Consider the following 25,615-nt stretch of genomic DNA (forward strand, 5'->3'; position numbering starts at 1 on the left):
GTACTGTGGCTGTTTTACACAGGGTGAATTAATGTCATCACACAACAGGGTATTTCAGTACCAAAACCAAAACTTAAATCAATTTTACAAGTTATACATAGCAATTAAACCAGATATTAGATAACCGAAAGGGCGTACCTCTGCTCTCGTTCATGACAAACTCAAAGAGAGCGATCATTTCCGCCGGCGTGTCTCTCGTCGACAAACCGGCTAAACCATTTTGTACATTGGTTGAAAGTATTTACTATACAACAATTACTCAACTGGAAAGATGACCTATCCTCTCTAAACCCATTATAAAAGACCAAAAGGGATTTCGTTTGGAGAATCAATAACTCAATATGAGGAAATTAATATAAACTAGTAACCAAGGCACCCCTCCAAAAACACTAGAGTGAGCTCGGTCCACTTTGTTCCTTCAAAGTAAGAGTGTTTCCGTCTTGGCCTACTTATTTAAGATGAAAGATAACAGTTTCTGTCCATGATTCTAGCATAACAACTTCACTCTGCTACATGTACATATATCATATCATGTTGACATATCGAGACAAACCATGGTGATTTTACAGGGATATGGGGACATATCAACTCTATCGAGACAAACCATGGTGATTTTACTCTGATATGGGACGTATCGAGACAAACCATGGTGATTTTACAGGGATATGGGGACATATTGAGAGAAACCATAGTGATTTTACTCTGATATGGGACATATTAAGACAAACCATGGTTATTTTACTGCAATATGGGGACATATCAAGACGGACCAAAGAAACTTTTAATGTTTAATATCAAATGAATAGACGTGAACAATGGAACAACTCCACTTCACAATAGCAATGGTGATCTGGCATATGGGTCTATTATGTTACTCAGAACTAATTTGGATGTAATGTTGCAAACTAAAATTATAAGGTCTTGTCACTAAAACCCATTGTCAACGGACCTACTCCACTGTTACCTGATCACCTCATTGTCACCTCACACCTCAAGTCTTGTTGCTCAGACATCCAGCCTGGGGTGACTCTGTATTGTGTGTATTGACTCAAATGTCCATGGTCATTGCAATAGCACAATGTACTAGTTGTAGGGTGGATTTCCCCTCGATACATTGGACTCTAATGCAGGACTGGCCAAAATATGATTTAATTAATATGGCCTTCCACAGCATTCTGCATGTTGTAATTACATTTGAAATAATGTGCTCATTATATGGCATATTATTAAAAATCCATTGATGTTAGACATAAGAAACTTAATAAATGAATGTCCCCTTATTGTCCATTCGCTCTTAGGCTAGAACTTTGAATGTGCATAATTTTTATTAATGATATATATATATATATATATATTTATATTATATCCCTGCCTGCATATGGTTGGCTTTTTATTACAAACTGCTCGCAGTTTCTGTTAAAGCGGGTTTGTGCCGCAGGACATACGGTAGGTAATTGTTCATAATTACAGGTGAGTAACTATTAATAAGCAAGGCGAGGCAACCGGCTCGCGTGGCTTCCCTGCATCAACACAGGCGAGTCACTCCACTGGCTGTAAGACATATATAAAACATATACAAGGTCAGGTCTGGAAAACGACGCGTTTTGGATATGTAGTATAATTTTGTGATTACAAAAAAAGGTGCAAATGCGTCTTTGCTTTGATGTTTGTACATGCCGCCATTATTAGACGTCTCCCTAATCTTCCTCTGACGTTGCAATTTTTTTCAACAAGAGCTGCTGAGGTCTCTTCATATCCAGCACCGACCCAGGAAGTGTGTTGAAGACCACCGAGGCCGTCCAGCTGGATCATTTGAAAAGCCCTCGTTTGTTTTGATCATCAGGGAAGCGGAGTTTTTTTTTATTTAACCAGTGATTTAACGCAGCGCCGAGACTGCGCACTAGCCCTACTTATCCGAGACGTTATTCGTGATGCTGCGGCGCTGCCCCATCTGATATCCTGGCCAACCTATTTTGGATGCAACTCCCACTTTGCGGGGACTTTATATTAATGGCACTGCTTGTTTTGTGCGAGTTCGTTCGCACTCCATCAGAGGATGGAAACATTTGAGCATAATAGCGCCTCTCGTCTTCGTTTCGCCATGGTCCAGCACGATATCACCGATCGAGGGTAGCGCGCACAGAAGAAGAGGATATGCCGTCGGATGTGGAGTACAGCCCGGTTGGAGAGGGACTGGGGATGAGCGAGTTCTGGCTCTATGTGTGGATGCGGAGGGTCTCGGTGATAGCGACGCATGTCATCGCCTTAGGTCTGACTGTACTGATTGCGCTGTTGTCCCGCCCTGGAACAAGTGAGTTTTTTTGGGACACGCACAGGCGTTCACTGTGAAGTGTGAATGGTGCAATGCACGTTTCAGGGTCACAACAGTGCTCCTGCAAGTGCCGTGTCGGTGTCAGCCTTCACCCGCACATTTTTAAGTTGGCTAAACAGGCTATGTTATATCTGTTATTAATTATGAATTAGTCATTAATAATAAACCTGGTATTGAATTTTAACATGGCCTAAGCCTACTTAATGTCATACAAAATGTGTCTTTCAGGTCTGTTTTCCTGGCATCCAGTGTGCATGTCTGTTGCAGTAAGTGGACAATGAGGATGTGCATTCACTCACACACACACACACACAAAAGCTCCTCTTCCCTGCCCTATGTGGCCTGAGGTGATGTGGTCAGAGCTCAGCTGGGTCAGAGTAGTGGCTTGTGTCTCATCGTGGACTAGTTCCAACCTTTTGCAGTGACACTTAGTCCATCACATCTTTGGCCAGACAGCCTGGCATTAATGCTACCACTGTACATCTCCTCTGCCTCTAGCTCTACCATGGCCTTCTCTTATGATAATAATAATAATAATAATAATAATAATGATAATAATAGTAACCATGCATAGTAGTGCAACACAAGGACAAGAACACAAAAACAGCATGCATATGTAACGGAGGTACCGCAGTATATCCACAGTCACGGGTACAAGTAGTGACGTGGCTGTGGATGGTAAGCGGTACTGCAAGTAAACTCACTCCCCAGAGGCATCCAGACCCGGAAGCAAGTAGTGAATTCACTTCTTGCTTAGTGGTCTGTGATGCCGCCCGCGACGCCGGCGTCCGGGGTTCAACTCCCACTCAGGGCGATCCCTTAACAGGGGTCGAATCGACTTTAAACACAACGCAGACAGGATCACACCGGCTACATGTGGTGCCGTTAGACCCGGATGCCCTGGGTGGTGTGAGTTTAGTGGGGTGAGTGTAACGGAGGTACCGCAGTATATCCACAGTCACAGGTACAAGTAGTGACGTGGCTGTGGATGGTAAGCGGTACTGCAAGTAAACTCACTCCCCAGAGGCATCCAGACCCGGAAGCAAGTAGTGAATTCACTTCTTGCTTAGTGGTCTGTGATGCCGCCCGCGACGCCGGCGTCCGGGGTTCAACTCCCACTCAGGGCGATCCCTTAACAGGGGTCGAATCGACTTTAAACACAACGCAGACAGGATCACACCGGCTACACATAGACAAACGCCATAATAACCTCTCGAAAGCAATTCTATAATAATTCGATATGTTTTAAGAAATTATTTAAAAGACATTACTGGCTTCGCTGGTCTACGTTCTTCAGGCAGTTACAATCCAGTGGCAAAAGAGCAACGAAGGATGCTGAACAAAAAGAGGATCAATGATCACTCAATGATCCTTCATATAAGATTAGTCTGAAAAGACTCCTGTGTTGAGTCATGGACTGTGTTATGTGTGATTGTTTATTAAAAAAATCTTCATTCAAACTAATACTTTAACGTCCTAAAAAAAGAAGTAAATAAACGGTCTACAGTGTAGCTTGGGGCTGTACATCTGTGCATTAACATTTTTATTATTTATTCCCTCAGCTCATAAATGTCTTGAGCTGACTCCCTCTGATAGCGTTGTGAGTGTTGGATCATTTGATTGCCCCTTGTAAGAGCTGAAGCTATATATATTTCGGTTATTGTATTACGTGAAGCGGTGAAGGTTTAATATTGATTGGATTTAGATAAAGTCATTGAACCGTCGTATTTGTCATAATAGGGCCTTCTGGAACCTAGAACCTTCTAGCGCGTTGTGGTGATGTCATAATAGATCTTTCTAGAACATTCTGGAACCCAAGCGTGACATCATGATAGAACGTTCTGGAACATTCGTGATGTTGTAGCTGTATGATGTCATAACCGAACATTCTAGAACGTTTGTGTCTCTATATATAGCCACGATTCTCTCTCGGTGGCAGTTGCATTTTCGACCAGACTGGATGGAACCGAAAGGATGGACTCAACAAGGACCTGAGGCAGTGGCGGCTCTACCACTAGGGGCGCTCGGGCGCCGCCCCCCCTCAGCTCCTACCCTGGTTATATGAGAGAACAAGACAAATACGTTTTTAGTTTTTTAGTTTTATAGCCCTATAAATAATATAAACATGTTTAAAATTAATAATATTTACTCATTTTAAGTATGTTTGTGTTTCCAATGCACAATATAACGTTATTATCGCAATTAAAAAACACTCGTTTTCCAAAGCAGGAAGTGACATCACGTTTTTTTTATTTTTTTTATTTTTTCGTATTTCTCGCCCGGGCTAGAAGCGATAGCGCTCTGAGTGCGCGTCACAGTTTGATCGCTGTCTCCGTCACAGCCAATCAGTGCATACGGCGTTGTGCGTTGAAATATGACTATTATGTTGGAATCCGAGCGCGATTTGAAGCGGTCTAGGCAGCCGCGTGAACTTCCGTGAAGTATTTTCCATAGCCGCATTTTCGTGGAGACGCTCTCTGATTGGCCGACGCGATGCCAGTTTTTTTCCATAGCCGCATTTCTCGGGTTGGCTTACAGAGAGAATGCAACACAGCAAGTTCAGCAACAGCAGTTCAGTCGACTCGTCAACAACAACAGCAACTACACTGAGCTTAGGCACTCTTTCAAAGTTGGTTAAGGTTAGAGTTTGTCTTAGAGCATGGCGATAGAACGCCAGGTAGTTTGCAGGCTGTTCGAGGCGGAAATGGACAAAGACACAGCTTGTTGGCTAACAACAAGCTATATATGGATGCAGTGTGGAGGGACATGTATGGACAATGGATGGACATCAACACAGGCTGGATGGACAATGCCATGGAGTGGATATACTTTATCAACAAGCCAACAACAAGGTAGATTAGCGATCTTAACTCTAGTTTAATACATGATACGTTGTCTACTGATGCCGCATAACGTTGTAACGTTACAGCTACTGCTAGCTGTTAGCTCCGTTAGCTTAGCTCGCCACTTTTATAATTACTCCATGGAAACGGAGTAACGTTAACGTTTAAACGTTATGTCGAGGTCATACAATACTACAGTCGACATAAGGTTAACGTTACCCCGTTTCCATGAAGTGTTTAAATAGCAGCAATCTTGTTGAAAATGTAACTACTAAAATGCTCTCTCTCTCTCGCTCTCTCTCTCTCTCTCTCTCTCGCTCTCGCTCTCTCTCTCTCTCTAATTTCGCGGCATGTGGGACATAACCACTCAGACAATGAATGGTAACTTGTTTAAAATAACGAGCTTTACAAATGTGTTTATTATTGAATGGATCTGACATCATCTGAGAGAGAGAGAGAGGGCGAGAGAGAGAGAGAGCGAGAGAGAGAGAGAGAGCTGTGCGTGTTTGTGTTGCTGCTGATGCATAATGAATGAATGGTGAGTTGTTTAAAATGACAACATACATGTGTTAATTATTTGATTTGATTGATCCGAGAGACAGAGAGAGATTGCTCCAGAGCATCTCAGAGCATTACATTTTCAACTCGACCTATTAACGAGAACTGCGACCTACAAGGCACCAGCGTCAGCGGCCGCCACTGACCTGAGGTCAGAATCCAGCAAGTAGATTTACGGCTGGCGCACTACGAAGGAATTTTCCTGTGTGGAGTCGGCGGTGATCTTGGAGACTGGGAAAAATACAGTTTTCTTACCTTGTAGTAGTATAGACAGGAATATTCAGGAAAGTAGATTTAGGACCACTTCTGTAAAGAGAGACTCGGATGTGGAGTACAGCCCGGTTGGAGAGGGACTGGGGATGAGCGAGTTCTGGCTCTATGTGTGGATGCGGAGGGTCTCGGTGATAGCGACGCATGTCATCGCCTTAGGTCTGACTGTACTGATTGCGCTGTTGTCCCGCCCTGGAACAAGTTTTTTTGGGACACGCACAGGCGTTCACTGTGAAGTGTGAATGGTGCAATGCACGTTTCAGGGTCACAACAGTGCTCCTGCAAGTGCAGTGTCAGCCTTCACCCGCACATTTTTAAGTTGGCTAAACAGGCTATGTTATATGTGTTATTAATTATGAATTAGTCATTAATAATAAACCTGGTATTGAATTTTAACATAGCCTAAGCCTACTTAATGTCATACAAAATGTGTCTTTCAGGTCTGTTTTCCTGGCATCCAGTGTGCATGTCTGTTGCAGTAAGTGGACAATGAGGATGTGCATTCACTCACACACACACACACACACAAAAGCTCCTCTTCCCTGCCCTATGTGGCCTGAGGTGATGTGGTCAGAGCTCAGCTGGGTCAGAGTAGTGGCTTGTGTCTCATCGTGGACTAGTTCCAACCTTTTGCAGTGACACTTAGTCCATCACATCTTTGGCCAGATAGCCTGGCATTAATGCTACCACTGTACATCTCCTCTGCCTCTAGCTCTACCATGGCCTTCTCTTTTTTTTTTTTTTTTTTTTTTATTCTTTTTCCCCCTCCATTTTCCTCCGATTTTCTCCCATCCCAATGTTAGTCGTTATGCCAATTCCACAGTCGGTCTGGGAGAGTGGAGGCTACCACGTGCTTCCTCCGACACACGTCCAGCCAATCACCGCTTCTTTTCACCTGGCAGCGCGGATTCTCATTGAGAGGGCGTAGCGTGTGGAAGGATCACACTATCCCACTCAGGTCCTATCCGCGCTTAGCAGGCGCCCCGACCGAACTGTAGGAGTCGCTGTTTACAACGACGGACCCACCCCTCCAGCTTCTCCCACCCTCTAATACTGCCAATTGTATTAGTGTGAACGGCCAGCCAAGCTGGTGACAACCCCGGAGCTGTGAGCTGGATTCGAACAGGCGAATCGAGCCGCTCCGGGGTTTGGTGACAAACGCAATCTCCGTTACGCCACCTGACCGCCCACCACCATGGCCTTCTCTTATGATAATAATAATAATGATAATAGTAACCATGCATAGTAGTGCAACACAAGGACAAGAACACAAAAACAGCATGCATAGACAAACGCCATAATAACCTCTCGAAAGCAATTCTATAATAATTCGATATGTTTTAAGAAATTATTTAAAAGACATTACTGGCTTCACTGGTCTACGTTCTTCAGGCAGTTACAATCCAGTGGCAAAAGAGCAACGAAGGATGCTGAACAAAAAGAGGATCAATGATCACTCAATGATCCTTCATATAAGATTAGTCTGAAAAGACTCCTGTGTTGAGTCATGGACTGTGTTATGTGTGATTGTTTATTAAAAAAATCTTCATTCAAACTAATACTTTAACGTCCTAAAAAAAGAAGTAAATAAACGGTCTACAGTGTAGCTTGGGGCTGTACATCTGTGCATTAACATTTTTATTATTTATTCCCTCAGCTCATATAAATGTCTTGAGCTGACTCCCTCTGATAGCGTTGTGAGTGTTGGATCATTTGCTTACCCCTTGTAAGAGCTGAAGCTATATATATTTCGGTTATTGTATTACGTGAAGGTTTAATATTGATTGGATTTAGATAAAGTCATTGAACCGTCGTATTTGTCATAATAGGGCCTTCTGGAACCTAGAACCTTCTAGCGCGTTGTGGTGATGTCATAATAGGTCTTTCTAGAACATAGAACATTCTGGAACCCAAGCGTGACATCATGATAGAACGTTCTGGAACATTCGTGATGTAGCTGTATGATGTCATAACCGAACATTCGAGAACGTTTGGGTCTCTATATATAGCCACGATTCTCTCTCGGTGGCAGTTGCATTTTCGACCAGACTGGATGGAACCGAAAGGATGGACTAAACAAGCACCTGAAGTCAGAATCCAGCAAGTAGATTTACGGCTGGCGCACTACGAAGGAATTTTCCTGTGTGGAGTCGGTGGTGATCTTGGAGACTGGGAAAATACAGTTTTCTTACCTTGTAGTAGTATAGACAGGAATATTCAGGAAAGTAGATTTAGGACCACTTCTGTAAAGAGAGTGTTGTGGAAAGGTTGTTTAACACAGCAGGAGACGATATTTTCCAATTGTAACAAATAGGTAATTTATTTAAGAAAAGAAGTTCTTTAACAGCAAGAGCTATGGGTCAAAGAGGATCACCACAGCTTGAACAAAAACACTCTGTCCTGGATCCCTTTGCCTGTCCCTAAATCCCCTCTCAGTCCTGCCCCCCCATGACAGATATGATGACGTATCACATCATGTCAGATCTGACATGACGTACATTAAGATGATACGTAGATTTAACATCGGAGAGAGAACATGAAGAGAGATAAGCAAGATATGATATCCACACACGATATGATGTAGAGAGTGAGATGTGTGTGTGTGTGTGTGTGTGTGTGTGTGTGTGTATGTGTGTGTGTCTGTGTGTGCGTGCGTCTGCGTACAGACGTATGTGTATTGTATGTGTGTATTATGTCACAGGGAATGTGTGTGTGTGTGTGTGTGTCGGTGTGTATATCTGTGCGACTGTGTGTGTCTGTGTACGTGTGTGTCCGTGTGTCTGTGTGTGTGTGCTGTGCCTGTGTGAAAGAGAGAAAATAACAAGATATGAAAGCACACAATGTACGAGATTACCAGCACACAACATGCCGTACTGAAATATCCATCTGTTCTAAATTGTTTTAAGAACGTCAGCCAGACCGTCTTTCAGCACTGCTAGTTGACCTATATTAAACTAGTCCACCTCATACACATTTTCCCCAACATTCCCCCATTTGGGGCTATCCCTAGTCCCACCCAAATCATATAACCAAGAAAATGTGAACGTCTAACTAAACAAGAAACCTTACTTCATTCACTGGACCCCTAACGGACCAACAAAGGCTGACTACCGTTCTCACAATAAACACAAAACCGCTCAAAACAAGAGTAATAATAAAACATCAAAAAAAAAAAAAAAAATACCCCAATTTATAATCCTAACCTGACAGACAAATCCCCCCAACCTCCACCGCTTACCAAATGAGCCACAGTTCCGGCCGGAAACCGCGACTCTCATCAGGGAAAGGAGAAGTTGACCGTCAGAACTAAACATAGAACATCCCTCCCAAAAAAAATGACATTGTCTCTTCCATAACATTGAGTCCCAGTGTCCATCGCTCAGCCCCCCTTCCATGCCCACGCCATAGTCTCCTCACCGCATTGCCAAAAGTCACATTTTGCCAATACAGCAACCACCACGCCACACCTCCAATCCTCGTAGAAGCATGTCCCCATGCCTGGACGGGAGGCGCTGGTACCGACCTCACCACGTGTCCCCCCCATCTTCGACGGGAGGTGCCCATCTTGCCCACTGCGTTAGCCCCCCCCTTTGTCCCTCCAGTCCCCAGAACCGATCCCCAGACCACTTCTTCTCAATGCTTCCTCAGGCTCAGAACCGACACTCTGCCGATGCCCCTTCCCATTCCGGTTTGACCAGGACCACAAGTAAAATAAACAAAAAATAATAAAAAAATTAAAAACAATGCAATGATTTTCAATGGTTGCAATCTCTATGCCGAAGGATCATTAGAAAATCAGACTAAAATTCCTAGTTAAAGGAATAAACCAACAAAACTGCACTCAGACCATCCCCTGTCACTCTTAAAGGAAAGAACCAACAAAAAGAAAATGTCCCTACCTCACCATACCCCTAATCCTCTATCCCCTCGTCTCCCTCTAAGGCAGCATAAAGCTGAGGATATGGCCCGATTTGTGGCTCAATCTCTTTCTGTCCCACCATCAGCATTTGGCTCGTTACGTGTGAAGTTACCAGCCTACCCAAGAGAGGCATACCACAACAGAAAAGGAGAACCAATATCAACCCTGCCACCCCGATGGATATCCCCGTCTGCATCACTATGCTTCCCCACTGTCCCAATCTTTCCAACACCCCACTCCCCCACCATTCTTCATTCCGGCCAGAATTCCCCCTCAACTCCTCCCTCAAATCCTTCAGCTTAGCCATGGCCTCGGAGAACTTTCCCCCTGGCCCCACATTCGTCGGAATGAATGTGCAGCAGTACTGTCCAAACATGGAACAGACTCCACCCTTCTCCGCCATTAACCAGTTCAGAGCCTGTCTATTCTGCCACGCCACCGTACTGGTCGCGTGCATCTGGTCCCCCATTGCATCCAACGCCTCCTCGGTGTAATTGAGATACCGCTGCTGATTGTAAAACAAATAGTTGATCCACCCGGTGTTCTTATTGACCGATATCCATGGCAGAATAGACTCAAACCCTGCCGCAATCTCATTCTTAGCCATGAACTCGGCTGGAATGCCCCTTGGCTGTCCTAATCCTATGCTGTCCAGATACACCCTTGGGTCTGCCTTGTAGCTACGCTTCGTTCGAGAGATAGGAGACTCAGAAGGTCCTTCCGTCACTGATAATGGTAGGACCACCATTGGCATGATCGCCTGAACCCGGGCACATCTACCTGACCAATCTAAAGGAAGTGTATTCCTCAACCTCCTACCGCCGCAGAGCCAGTATTGGTCCGCCAGTGCCATATCCTGGACATGAAAAGGGCAAGCTACAGGCCGTGGGTTGGTGTCCACTCCCTTTAACACGACCCCGTGTCCACACTTTCCTTCTTTCGTACAGTTAGTCGTGATGCTCCAAATAGTAGTGCACCGCCCCTCTGCCACCTCCCCTACCTCCCGGGTCCCCTCCTTTTGCAAGCACTCGAAATCCTTGGTCAGCCATAGTTTGACACCTCTGGGTATTGGCAACCCCGTCACTACCCCCTGCACACGTACATCCAATTTCCTACAACGTTCCCGCATAGTGACATCCTTGAAATCCGTGACGTTTCCTGCCGCCTTAAAACGACTAGAGCCGAGAAACCCCAAACACTCTGCCTCGCACCAAGGGCGACTATTATGGGGCCCCTCCCATGCCTCTGCGTCCCTGTCACACTGAGCCCAACTGAACTTCGTGCCCTTCACCAGCAGCCTATCCGGACGTGCCTTGGAGCAGACATAACAATCCTCTATCTGATTCTGCGCGCTCGTGTACTGGACCCACTTAAACCACTCATTCCCTAAAGCCGCCCTATACATCGGGTCAGCCTCCGGGTCTTCCTCGTCATAGTCATAGTCGCCCCCATCTTGTTCCCCGGAAGGAAGCAAACCCCTCAACCTGGCCCAGAGTGAGCCCACTGAGTCCCTCAACGTTCCGGCTGTCCTCTGGAACATATCCTGTCCCCCCACCTCTTCCGACTCAGTGTCCTTGACCTCCCTTTTTCCCCTCACCCCTGTCCCCTGTGATTGGTTCGGGACAGGCTCAACTCTCCTATCTACCCCCACAACCCGATGCTCGTTAGTATAATGGTAAGTATCCCCGCCTGTAACGGGGGAATGGTCAAAATCAAAAACATGCCCTTGCGGTCCTACGGGAAACACCCCGTTTGGTTGTAGTCTTATCTTCTCCCCCCCTTCCTCGATGGAGGGAAGAGGGGGCGCCTGATTCTGAGCCTGGTCATGAAAGCCTGCTGGTACTTGAGCCTGAGCGGGACCCCGTGGGACTCCTACCCACTCAAACCCGTCATCCTCAAGGACGGGTCGACCGTGACGGTTCTTAATGACGTCGTTGTGCCCGGCCGACCGTCCGCACACTGCTGCCAACATCTGCGGGAGCATCAGCAGGCACTGCACCTTCCAGTTGCCGTCTCGGACCCTCCATGTCGGGTTCTGCATAACTGCGATCGATTGTATCCCCCAAGAGATCGCCGCTGGCCTTTATGCAGTGATTGAAGTGGAACCAGGTCGCTGATCCTTTGACTTGGACTGCCGTTCCAGTCGATCGGATCACCTCGTACGGGCCCTCTCTCCGGGGTGATGACCACTTTCTCTTGTGGACCTTTACGAAGACCAAGTCCCCAGGGATCAGTCTCGGTTTGGTGGCTTCCTTCTCCGCCTCCTTTTCCCCCTTTCTCTCCTTTCTCTGCTCCTGTCGAAACACAGCTTCATGTATTTTAGTCACTTGCTGAAGATATTTTTTCAGATCTTGCTCAAAAATATCTAATGCCGGGCCCCTAGCCAGGTGTCTAAATGGCGGTGCTGGCATGCTGCGGCCTGTAAGCATTTCATGCGGTGTTAGCTGTGTTTGGCGGTTTACGCTGCTTCTAATAGCCATCAGAGCAAGTGGCAAAGCATCAATCCAGTTAAGCTTAGTTTGCATACAGATTTTCAACAGTTTGTTTTTAATGACCAGATTGGCCCTTTCCACCTTCCCCTGCGACCCGGGACTATAGACACAGGAAAGGCGCTGTCTTATACCTAATTTCTGCATCAGCCCTTTAACCACCTTGTCGATGAACTCGCGGCCATTATCGCTTTGTAATATCGTGGGAATTCCAAATCTCGGAATGACCTCGCGACACAGGAACTTGATCACTGTGTCCGCGTTCTTGTGTTTAGATGGAATGGCCTCAATCCAGCGACTAAAGCAGTCCTCTACTACCAGGAGGTATCGTTTGCCCTGCACTGGCGTTATCATGTCTGTATAGTCCATAATCAGATGTCTGAATGGTCCCTCAGGGAGGGGTGTGTAAGCCGCCACTGTCGGTACTCCTTTGCGCACATTGCCCTGTAAGCATGTTAAACACCTGGCTAGTGTAACGTCAATTTGTGCCTGAAGCTTTGGGGACCAAAATCCCATTTTCGTGATTCGTTTCAGGGTCTCTGCTCTTCCACAGTGATCAACACCATGAGCCTCAGGTATCACTAAGGACAGAAGATCGATGGAGGCGACTATCAAACCGTTATGACTCCTCCACAGACCATCTGCCCCCCTTACAGCCCCCCTCTCCGTCCACGACTGTTTCTCGGCCTGCGTGGCTGAGTCCTGAAGATCACTCAAATTATCCTCAGTTACCTCAGTCGTCAGTTCGGCCGCAAACATCAGAACAGCCGTGGACGGCACCGCAGCCGCCGCCTTCGCGGCCTCGTCCGCCGCGTTGTTTCCCGTCGTCACAAAGGACAGGTCTTTTCTGTGTGCCTGGCACTTTACGATAGCAATGCTTTTGGGCAACTTTACAGCCTGAATAAGCGCCACAACCTGCTTGTGGTGAAGGATCGGTGAGCCGTCCGATTTCTTAAAGCCTCTTGCCTTCCAAATGGCCGCGAATAGGTGGCATACGCCATGCGCATACGCAGAGTCTGTAAAGATGTTAACCGTGCGATCTTTAGCTATTATGCATGCTTCTGTTAGTGCTATTAGTTCTGCAAGCTGGGCCGAACATGGTTGCATGCATTGTCCGGCCTTTCTTGTTAGTGTTTCTCCGTTAGGTTTGCACTGTACGACGGCGTATCCTGACCTTAAATTTTCCCCCTCCCGATAGCAGGACCCATCCACAAAAAGTGAGAGTTCTGCTATCGCGAGCGGGTCGACTCCCAAATCAGGACGGAGTTTCACGAAAGCCTGTACCTCCACCTCACACTCATGCGGTTGACCCTCGCTCGGGAGTGGTACCAGATCCGCCGGGTTACTGCCGTGGCATGTTTTTATCGTAACGTCCGAGTACTGCAGGAGCCTCATGTAAGCCTGTTGCCGTTGGCTGGTCAGAACAAATTTGCCTCTTTCAATCAAGTTTGCCAATTTGTGATGTGTCCAAATGCAAATGTCATATCCCATTGTCACGGCCGTTGCCTTCTCATACATCAAATGTGCTGCGGCCAGGGCCTGATAACAAGGTGGCAGACCCTGCTCTACCGGCGAAAGAGCTCTAGAGTAATATGCTATCGGTTGTTTTTTCCCACTCCCCCCCTGTGTTTGAGTCAGGACAGCTGTCGCATGCTGCGCTCTATGTGAGACGAATAGGTGGAAACACTTCTCATAATCCGGCAGCGCCAGGGCAGGGGCCTGTAACAACAGACGCTTAATGTTTATGAACGCGTCCTCCCCCTCCTCGGTCCATGTCAAGGGAGCGCGAAGCTTGTCTGTACCCGCCTCTTTTATCATCATCCTCAACGGCGCTGTCGCTATCGTATAGTCCTCCACCCACTCAGAGCTGTACCCAGTCATCCCTAAAAACGTCATCATCTGTCGGACCGTCAATGGCCTAGGTGCCTTGGATACAGCTTCGAGCTGCGTGGGTGAGATGCTTTTTATGCCCTTTTGAATGACGCGAGACAAGTACTCAACTTTTGGCTGGCAGTACTGCAGTTTTGAACGGGATGCCTTGTGGCCTCCCACGGCTAATCCACTCAAAACTTTGATGGAGTCCTCATGGCACTGCTGACGTGTATCCGAGCAGATTAGAATGTCATCTGCATACAGTAAAACCGTGCTGAGTAGTGTGTCGCACACTCCTTGCAAGTCTTCCTTGAGCGCCTTCGAGAAGTAATGCGGCGAGTGCGCGAACCCTTGTGGCAACCGGGTGTAAGAGTATTGTTTCCCCCTGTGGGTAAAAGCAAACAGATACTGAGACTCTTTTTCCAATGGAACACTGAAGAATGCCTGCGTGAGATCAATGACCGTATAGTACTGCGAGCTACTCGGGATGTTTGTCAGGAGGGTGTGTGGATTAGCGACTTCCGCCTCTGGTCCAGACACCACGTCGTTCACCGCCCTCAAATCGTGTACCAGTCTGTACCTAGCCCTGTCCGCCTTTAGCACTGGGTGGATAGGTGTATTACATCTGGATTTGAAAGGGACGAGCACTCCCCCCTTTAACAGTCCCTCAATCTGATGTGATATAGCTTCCTCCGACTCTGGCTTCATTGTATACTGTCTGATAAAGGGTGGTCTACAACCCTTCTTTAACCTGACCTTCACTGGCTGTGCCGACAATATTAGACCCACATCTGTGTCGTGTTTTGACCACAACCGTTCCGGGGTGCGCGCCAACATGTCCTGTTCCAGCAAAGCATCCGCCTCTGGAATAACGCAAGGGTCTCCTGGTAATCTGATTACTTGCGGTTTTGCCAAAACTGAAAAGGAAATCATTATTTTTATGAAACTCCCATCTGCGCTGTTCCAAATTAGCGGAGATTCCGTGGAGACCCACCTTTGAGTCTCGGATTCCTGTATCATTGAACCTAGATGTTCGGATTCGTAACCAGGATTTATTCTCAGAGTGATGTGTGGGGCGGCGTCTCTTAGTCTATGTTGTTCCCGTAGATACTTACCCGTGTTAACCCTCAACGCCGCGCCCTGTCTCCCTACAATTATCGCAGATGAGTCAATCTGCACCTGCTCGGGCTGTCCCTGCAACCATGCCTTGTTCCTAACTAGGTCACTATTCGTCAAATATTGTAGTGTGCAATGTGCCTCCATGTTTGTTTGTCTAGACTGAGGCAGTTGGGTTTTCAGAAATGGCTCCCAGGGGGCACAGACCCTTTGCAGCTCTGCATCTATGTTGCCCAGCCAGAACACAGTGGCCTCTTTCTCCCCCGTCCCTTGTAGCATCATTTGGTACACGTCTTGTTCAATTTGAATCCCCTCAGGCGTACATAGGATTTTACAGCCTAGTTTACACATTGCATCTCGTCCCAAGAGATTGCGCGGGGTGCTGTCCGAAATTAATACAGGTATTGTTATGGTCTTGTTGTTATACGTCATAGAGATTGGATCTGATGTGGGTATTAATTGTGTTTTTCCCGAGAATCCGACCGTCCGAACATACTGTCCAGACTGGGGTAAGTGAGCGGCGTATTTTTGCTTTATGCAGGAAAAACCTGCTCCAGTGTCTGCCATCATCTCTGTTAATTTGCCCTCCACTAGGACCTGCAGAATAGGTTCTTGCTCAGCTCCCTTGGAAACCACAATCATTTGATTTCCCCCCGTCGCATTCTCTGGGCACCCCTAGTGATTACCCCCCTGGTTTCGGGGCCCTCCTGTCTCCCCCTGGTCGTGGGGCCCTTGTGACTCCCCCTGGCGCACGGGTCTTCCATACTCTGAGCCGGGACGGTATGGTTGCCTACATCTCATTTCCCTGTGTCCCTGCATGCCGCAGTTCCAACAGTGGAAACGGGGAAACTGTTGTTCGTTCCCCGGTCCCTGTGTAAACCGTGGGCCTGATTGCCCATTCCCTGCCTGCCGCCTGAACGCCTGGTTCTGTGAACTATAGCCATAGCTTCTCACTACCTGAGGTGCAGGCGGGGGTCCCTGGTCCTGCATGGGTGGAGAGGTCGCAGATGACACCATTACTGCCTGCAACCTCCTTTGGGGCTGCAGTTGTTGCTGAGTTAACTTCCTTGAGTCATTTCTATCCTGATCCCTGAGTTTCTGCTCCTGAGCCCTTTGCTTCTCCACACTATGTGTTACATGTGCACAGAACAAAGGATAAGTCATGTCCATTAACCCCACCACGTCTTCCAGTCTATTCTTAACTCTTTCAATGCCATGCCTGGTTTTCCATTTTACCGCTTGAATGCCACCATCCGCGCCAATGTTAACGTTAATATCGCCTAATCTATGTTTTAAATTATGGCTATGTGTCTAATCTGCCCATCGCATTATCAAAGACTATTTTCCAGACAGTGCTGTGAAGGCAGATTGTTTTTTTATCGCGTCGTTGCCGTTTCAGAGCAGTTAGAAAAGCCCCCGTTTTGATATAAAAAACAGCTCATTCTGGAGCATTCTATGAAAATCGTCTTTTAGTGGAATATTCCACAACGTTGATATTCGTCTGCCTTTTTATGAATCGTTTTCAAATAAACGCTAGATGATCAATATTATACGTGCACGCACGCACATTACGGCCGCGCGCGGATAATCGCCTCGTTGATTTCCTCTCGGAGTTTTACATTGAAACCAAAAGAAGACATTTCACAAAACAGCTTATAACTTCATCAAACTTACTCTGATTATCCTACCACTGATAACATAGAGTCCTTACCTGACATCAGATGGTATCCAACTGGTATATTCCAATTCCTGATCACCATTCGAAAAAATCGATACGTGTATGGATCCAACGCGACACAGTGGATCTCCATGATCCGAGGGGATCTGAGGCTCCAGAATGAACTCTAGTAACCCCGGCTGGATCAGTGAACTGGAAAATGTGGAGTACCGGATTTTTTTCCCCATTCATTTTCATTGAGTCCATTCCAAAATCACTTATGTCATCTGGGAGACGACAGGGGGCGCTTTTTTCCACAGTGATCACCGGCGCAGCTCGGCAATACTCGGGTAGGCTCGGGTGATGCAATAATTTTTCAGATCGCAAAAAAAAAAAAAAAAAAAAAAAATCCGAGAAATCTCGTGAGTGGCTAGCAACCACCTATAAAAAAACACGAGAAATCTCGTGAGTGGCACTGAAGGAGTTAACCACCTCTGGAAGCCCTCTCATCACACTTTCTCTAAACATCGTTCTCTGCAACGGGTCAATCTCTGGGTTGTGTCCTAGCTCACCTCTCCACTCCTTCAGTACTTTGTTCACATAGGCGCCAGGCCCTTCCGTCTCCATTATGGGGTTGCCTGCCAGTTTTGCCGGATTAATACGTGATGGATATTGATTCCTGAGTTTGTACCACAACGCCGCTCTATGCGCGTTGAATATGTCTCCATCATGGGCCTGCGTGTCGCATGCCACTCGCATCGATGTATCACCCATGATGTCCCGGCAGGCACCAACTCCTAGCAAACGCGTCAACAGGGATTTGACGTCACCTACTGCTAGCAGAAAAGATGACGTATTTTCCTCAAACTGCGTGATCCACCTGGAGGCTCCTTCTGAAAGGTCCGGTAGTCTTACTATTAAACCATCGATGTCTAGAGGTGACCATGGCATGTGAAAGATATCGTTCCCCTTTATTAGCAGGGGAAACTGGCCTGTGCTCGTCACACTTCCCACGAATGTAGGGGCGAAAGTCAGGGTTCCTGTAATGTTTCCTTTCTCCTGTCCTGGTTTTGTGTCATTCTCATCTTCCTCCTCATTCAACAGTTTAGTGTGGCCACACGCCCCGTGTTTCCCTGATGTCTGCTGTGCCACATTTTGACGGGCCTCTTCCTCTAACTTCCTCCCGACTCCCTCCCTCTGCCTGCCCAGGTTCTCTACCTCCTTTTCCTCTGCATCATACAACTTCCGACGTACTGTCTCGCCATATGCCGCCAGGTCTTTCGGATAGAGGTCCTGCGGGGTCAGTTTGGGAGGGATATCTCGCCTAAGGGAGGTCTCTGATCTAGCGGGGGTTTCTGACCTAGTGACGTGTTCTGACCTAGCAGGGGTCCCTAATTCCGTCTCCTCATATTCTCCTCTTATTGTCACAGTGCCCACCGGCAATTGCGTGACATAAGGTGGGGATGTTGGTTTCCCTATATCCGCCTCTCTCTGGTTTAGCGCTAAAGCTTCCTGCCTGTATGCTCTCCCCTTCTGGGCGTAGAGCTTCATTACCCCCAACTCTTCTGTCCTCTTTCTCAACCTCTTTTTGCTGTTGTCGCCTGGCTTGTGGTTACGAATCATTACATTCATCTCTTCGCATACGTCGAGATCAAAAGTACCTCCGGAAGGCCATTTTGTGTCCCCGGCCTTTGTACGCCTCTGCCAACGGACACCTACCTTGAGTATGAGGTTCTGTATGAGCGGGTTCCGGTCTAACAGTATGTCCTCTGCTGTATGCATCGTTGTTTAGTGTGTATATGTGTTTATTGTGTTGTGTGTGTGTGTGTGTGGTTGTACTTCAGCTACTACTACTCTACAACTACCACTCCTCTACAACTACCACTCCAGGAACAACAGTTAACCTAGATCTACTCTCTACAACTACCACTCCAGGAACAACAGTTAACCTAGATCTCCTACTCTACAACTACCACTCCAGGAACAACAGTTAACCTAGATTTCCTACTCTACAACTACCACTCCAGGAACAACAGTTAACCTAGATCTCTCTACAACTACCACTCCAGGAACAACAGTTAACCTAGATCTACTACTACAACGCTACTACAACTCGGTGTGTGTGTATGTGTGTGACTGTGTGTGTGTGTGTCGGTGTGTGTGTGTGTTTGTGTGTGTGTGTGTGTGTGTGTATTGTATGTGTGTGTGTCTGTGTGTGTGTCGGTGTGTGTGTGTGTTTGTGTGTGTGTGTGTGTGTGTGTGTGTGTGTGTGTGTGTATTGTATGTGTGATTGTGTGTGTGTGTTTGTGTGTGATTGTGTCACAACCCGCTGTTTACCAGGACACAGGAATGTGTGTGTGTGTGTGTCGGTGTGTGTGTGTTTGTGTGTGATTGTGTGTGTGTGTGTGTGTGTGACCGTGTGTGTGTGACTGTGTGTGTGTGCGTCACAACCCGCTGTCTACCAGGACACAGGAATGTGTGTGTGTGTGTGTGTGTCTATGTGTGTGTGTGTGTCTGTGTGTGTGTCGGTGTGTGTGTGTGTTTGTGTGTGTGTGTGTGTGTGTGTGTGTATTGTATGTGTGATTGTGTGTGTGTGTGTGACTGTGTATGTGTGTGTGTGTGACACAACCCGCTGTCTACCGGGACACAGGAATGTGTGTGTGTTTGTGTGTGTGTCTATGTGTGTGTGTGTGTGTGTGTGTGTGTGTGTCTGTGTGTGTGTGTGTGTGACTGTGTATGTGTGTGTGTGTGGTTGTGTGTGTGTGTGTTTTCTACCACCAGGGGTCAGCCCAAGAGAGCAAACCCAGGAGAGAGAGAGAGAGAGAGAGAGAGAGAGAGAGAGAGAGATAAAGATTTAGTGAGAGAGAGAGAGATAGAGAGAGAGAGATAAAGATTTAGTGAGATGTGTGTGTGTGTATGTGTGTGTGTGTGTGTGTGTGTGTGTGTGTGTATGTGTGTGTGTGTCAGGAGAGAGAGAGAGAGAGAGAGAGAGAGAGAGAGAGAGAGAGAGAGAGAGAGAGAGAGAGAGAGAAAGATTTAGTGAGATGTGTGTGTGTGTATGTGTGTGTCTATGTGTGTGTGTGTGTATGTGTGTGTGTGTCAGGAGAGAGAGAGAGAGAGAGAGAGATAAAGATTTAGTGAGATGTGTATGTGTGTTTGTGTGTGTGTGTGTGTATGTGTGTGTGTGTGTGTAGGACAGCTAGCCTCTCTGTAGCAACAACCTCACAAGCAAAAGCGAGCCATAAAATTTTACACACACCTCCAATCAAGTGACCCCCACTCCTACCACTACAAAGCCCTTCAGAGCCAAGAGATGAACCCAGATAAGAGTCCCCTCTGCCAGCTAGTCAGAAATCTCTGCCCACAAATGCCTCAGGACAGATACCAAAAAATCTGGCCCAACCAAATAATCTCAAAACAAAAAGAAACTATATAGAATATTGGAACAAATCAACCAAATCTCAAAGCAAATTAGAATTCTGTTTGACCCTAAACAGAGAGTACACGGTGGCAGAACACCTGACCACTGTGAATGATACAAAATTTAAGAAAGACATTGACACGGTACAGACTGAGTGGACACAGTCTAGCCACAGAAACAGGCCGTCACAGGCAGAACTGGCTGCCCAGAGAGGCCAGGCCGCGTTCACCTTGTCATCAGGGGGATGCCGAGACAGAACCTCACCTCCCACTACACCGTGAGAAATACAAGGATCAATAAGAGAACAAGCCCTGTAAATACACGTATCTGGGTGGCTACATCTGTAAAATGACTACCCGATTGAATGATTATTTTGTAATTTAATATGTTTCTGTTGATTGTTTTACTTATTGCTAATATTATGGTATGTTTTATTGCTTAATAATATATATGTTTCTGTTTGTATATTGGACTTGATTTGGCAATAAGTATGTTGATATTTCATGCCAATAAAGCCCACCCGAATTGAATTGAACTGAATTGAGAGAGAGAGAGAGAGAGAGAGAGAGAGCTATCTCTCCTGGCAGAACGCCCAGACCTGGGAGCTGGCCCTCCGCCCAGAATGAGCTATCTTCAGCAGTTTTTGTTTTGAAAATGTTGAGAGTCTTATCTACAGAGGACACAGGAACAGTTATGTGAAAGCGGTCGGGGAGAGGTTTTGAAGAGGTTTGAAGAGGTTTGAGGAGATGGAGAAAAATTTTGACCAGAGGTCGAAAACATGCAATTAAAATTGATTAGTGGCCGCCACTGTTAAAAAAGGAATCGCCCCAGTGTAAAACACCTCACCAGTGTTCGTTTTAGCCGTCCATCCAGACCTCGTCAACACAGTCAGCTCGACTTTTCCCTCCCGCAGAAACTCTGACGGATATTTATAATAACAAGCTCAACGCTTACCTTTTTGTCGACAACCGGCAGAACTTCTACGGGAGAGGTCCGGAGCTGGCCGTGTGAGGGGGCCCGGCAGGGCGGTCTACAGGTCAAGGGTCACCAAATGTTGTGGAAAGGTTGTTTAACACAGCAGGAGACGATATTTTCCAATTGTAACAAATAGGTAATTTATTTAAGAAAAGAAGTTCTTTAACAGCAAGAGCTATGGGTCAAAGAGGATCACCACAGCTTGAACAAAAACACTCTGTCCTGGATCCCTTTGCCTGTCCCTAAATCCCCTCTCAGTCCTGCCCCCCCATGACAGATATGATGACGTATCACATCATGTCAGATCTGACATGACGTACATTAAGATGATACGTAGATTTAACATCGGAGAGAGAACATGAAGAGAGATAAGCAAGATATGATATCCACACACGATATGATGTAGAGAGTGAGATGTGTGTGTGTGTGTGTGTGTGTGTGTGTATGTGTGTGTGTGTCTGTGTGTGCGTGCGTCTGCGTACAGACGTATGTGTATTGTATGTGTGTATTATGTCACAGGGAATGTGTGTGTGTGTGTGTGTGTCGGTGTGTATATCTGTGCGACTGTGTGTGTCTGTGTACGTGTGTGTCCGTGTGTCTGTGTGTGTGTGCTGTGCCTGTGTGAAAGAGAGAAAATAACAAGATATGAAAGCACACAATGTACGAGATTACCAGCACACAACATGCCGTACTGAAATATCCATCTGTTCTAAATTGTTTTAAGAACGTCAGCCAGACCGTCTTTCAGCACTGCTAGTTGACCTATATTAAACTAGTCCACCTCATACACATTTTCCCCAACAGAGACTTCGCAAATAAACCATTTGGCTATCTTTACTTTACCCTGTGGACCTTGCTTTTCTTTATCAATGGACGTACTACTCACGAGTAAGTAATTTGACCAGTGAAGTGGAGCCCTGGCCCGCACAATAGTAAGAAAACTTCGTTCCAAGAGGAAGGAGGATAACCACAAGAACACGAGAACCACAAAATGTCAAAACTTAAGAAGGTTGAAAAGGAAAGGAAGAAGAAGTTAGGTGAGCTAACTGGGCACCTGGCGGAGATGGATCAGTTGATGGACGACGAGCGTAATTTGGAAGGTGTACAGCGAGGATTGGTAGAATTCAACCGTCTGTTCGAGGAGTGGGAGTCGCTTCATGCCCAGGTCCAGGCGGCACTGACCTCCGAAGAGAAGAGGCAGAAAGATACGGCGGAGGTCACGCCGGAGGCGGACACATTGTCCCACTTCGCAGAAAGGGCTGACACATGGATGGGCGAGGTGCGTAAGCGTACGGAGGAGGCTATGGAGCGCCAAGATGCTATCGCTCCAGACGACAGCGCATCCGGCCTCGGAGGGGAAGGGTCGAAGGCACCATCCCCCACGCCTTCCAGAACATCATCGGAAAACGCGCGTCTGAAAGTTACGCTAGAAAGGGAAGGGTTAGTGGCCCGGCTTGCCACGCAAAGGCGAACACGACAACTCGATAAAAAGGAGGCTCAGTTCTTCGCGGACTCAGCTAAGCTAAGGGCGGCACAGGATAGAGAGAGGGTGGCACAGGATGCAGAGAGGGCGGCACAGGATGCAGAGAGGGCGGCCCAGGATGCTCGGATTGTAGCTAAAATAAGAGAAAAGAGAGAGGAGTTACAGATTGAGGCGGCGTTAGCTAAGGTAGAGGCTAAGTTCCGAGCAATGGGAGAGCGTGGGGGCCAACGAACCCCCGACGGATGGTCCCATATTAGTGGAAGGAGCTCTTACCTACCGAAAGGGAAGACCTACGAATCCCAAGCCCGCAAGCCGGATCGGCCCGCTCCACTGACCGTCACGATAAAAAAGGAACGTGGTGACCGTCTCAGCTCCAGAGCACCAGGCGGCGCTACCCAGAAAGAACAAGAGGCTCCGCGACTAGAGCACCGACGGGCCAGGGTGTAGTTCCCAGGGAGGCTGCCCCCTCTACAGATTCCTACATTCAGGGGAGAACCTATGGAGTACAGGCCATTCATCAGGGCCTTTGAACACGGAGTGGAGGACCAGATGGATAGCAGCAGGGACCGGCTGTCCTTCTTGGAGCAGTACACGGCTGGGGAGCCAAGAGAGCTGATAAGAAGTTGTATTTCGATGGACTCAGAACAAGGCTATCCCGAGGCCAGGCGGCTCTTGCAAGAGCACTTTGGAAATGGATACATCATATCAAGGGCGTATATAGACAAGGCGCTGGGCTGGCCCATGATCCCGCCCCGAGGACGGAGGGGCGCTTCGCTCCTTTGGCCTCTACCTCACGGGATGCCTCAACACTATGACTGACATGGAGCACGTACAGGAGCTGGACGGCACCTCGACTATGTGCGCCGTCACCGGCAAGCTTCCGTACAAGCAGAGAGATCGTGGAGAAGCAAGGTCCAGGCGCTGCAGAGGACAGAGCAGCGCAGCGCCAGGTTCCGCGACCTGGTCGACTTTGTCAATCTAGAAGCCCAGGAAGCCCTACACCCGCTCTTTGGCAACCTCGCCGAGGGAAACAGGAACCAAACTAAGGCTCACAAAGACGAGAGGACCGCCAGAAATGTCGGCGCGCGGGGAAGCTTCACCGCCGCTCCTACAACAGTGCAGCACCCGGCAGAGGCTAACGCGCGCCACGAGGGGGATACCCTCCGCGCCTTCTCCAACCCTTGCCTCTTCTGCCAGGGAGAACTGCATGCCATGGAGCAATGCCACAAGCTGAAGAAGGCTCTTCACAAGGAGAAGTTGGAATTTCTCAGGAGTAAAGGCCTATGTTTCGGCTGTCTGAAGCCGGGTCACCTGAGCAGGGACTGCCCCGAGAAGAGTCGCTGCCGAGTGCCAGCGTACCCACCCCACGGTTCTACATACTAATAACCAAGCGGCCTACGAGGAAGTAAGGTACAAGAAGGAGACATCGGACATCGGATGTCAAGCAGCGGAGGCCGGCGCTAAGGTCAGTGGAGGCATCAATGCCGAAACCAGGACCTGCCGAACTACTGGGGCCGGCGATGGCGAAGGCCCTTTGGCTATCGTCCCGGTCCGCATTAGGGCCACGAAAGGCAACCAGACGTTGACTACCTACGCCTTCATTGACCCAGGCAGCAACGCCTCCTTCTGCACCGAGGGGTTAATGGCTGCGCCTAACGTCACCGGCCCGAAGACCAGTATCCTGATTAAGACCCTGGGACATGAGGAGGTGGTGAGCAGCCGTAGGGTGGCCGGTTTAGAGGTCTGTGGCTTGGACAGGGACGACTTCCTAGAGCTACCCAATACCTTCTCCCAGAAGTCAATACCCGCTAGTCACCGGAACATCCCACAGCAAGAGGAAGTCGATAGGTGGCCTCATCTCCGGGAAGTGCAAATCCCGAAGATCCAGGCGGAGATAAGCCTTCTCCTAGGGAATGACGTACCCGAGGCAACGGAACCCTTGGTGGTGTTACCTAGCGTGAAGGCAGGGCCGTACGCAGTGAAGGCAGGGCCGTACGCGGTGAAAACGAGATTGGGCTGGTTCATCCATGGCCTCCGCAGAGGGGTAGATGGCCCGGAAACTACCAGTGGACTCATACAAGCCACGGCCTACCGCCCCTCGGAGGCCACGCTAGATGAACGTTGGAGCCAACAGTTCCAGAACGACTTCCCAGAGTGTCCAGACGACCGGCTGGAGAAGTCGAGGGACGACCTCCAGTTTCTGGAACTGGTCTCGCAGTCGGTGAAACTTACCGATGGACACTACAGCATTGGCCTACCAGTGAGGAACGCCGTCTGCAGGATGCCGAACAACAGACGAGTAGCGGAGCAGCGAACTCTCAACTTAAAGAAGAGATTCGCGAAGAATCCCCAGTTACACGCGGAATACGCCAGGTTCATCGACGACTGGATCACCAAGGGCTACGCAGTCGAGGTTCCCCGGGAGGAGCTCAGCCGTCGCGATGGAAAGGTGTGGTATTTTCCACACCATGGTGTGTACCATGCCCAGGAGAAGAAGATCCGCGTGGTATTCGACTGGGGCGTCATTCCAGGGCACCACCTTGAACAATCAGCTGTTACAGGGGACAGCCCGGCAGGGGTCGACACAGTGCTGCGCAACTTTTACGTGGATGACTGCCTCAAATCAGTTCGTTCAGTAGAGGAGGCCGTGTCCTTGTGCCACGAATTAAGGGCTATCCTT

At 47.9% G+C, this 25,615-nt stretch overlaps 1 protein-coding gene across 2 annotated transcripts in view; it reads left to right on the plus strand.

Moving 5' to 3' along the window:
* The first annotated feature begins 1,950 nt into the window (after positions 1-1,950).
* cyb561d1 (cytochrome b561 family, member D1) overlaps positions 1,951-25,615 on the plus strand; it is a 34,484-nt gene continuing 10,819 nt past the window's right edge. The window contains exons 1-2 of one of the 2 annotated variants that reach the window (XM_084316154.1): positions 1,951-2,311; positions 6,444-6,481. In XM_084316154.1, coding sequence (XP_084172280.1) covers positions 2,155-2,311; positions 6,444-6,481 — 195 coding nt within the window. In that variant the 5' untranslated portion in view covers positions 1,951-2,154. Of the gene's footprint in view, positions 2,312-6,059; positions 6,205-6,443; positions 6,482-25,615 lie in introns of those variants that run through there. The other variant, XM_084316153.1, reaches the window with a different exon arrangement.

The sequence above is a fragment of the Notolepis coatsorum genome, assembly GCF_963971535.1.
Source record: "Notolepis coatsorum genome assembly, chromosome: 6".
In the NCBI taxonomy this organism is placed as follows: Eukaryota; Metazoa; Chordata; class Actinopteri; order Aulopiformes; family Paralepididae; genus Notolepis; species Notolepis coatsorum.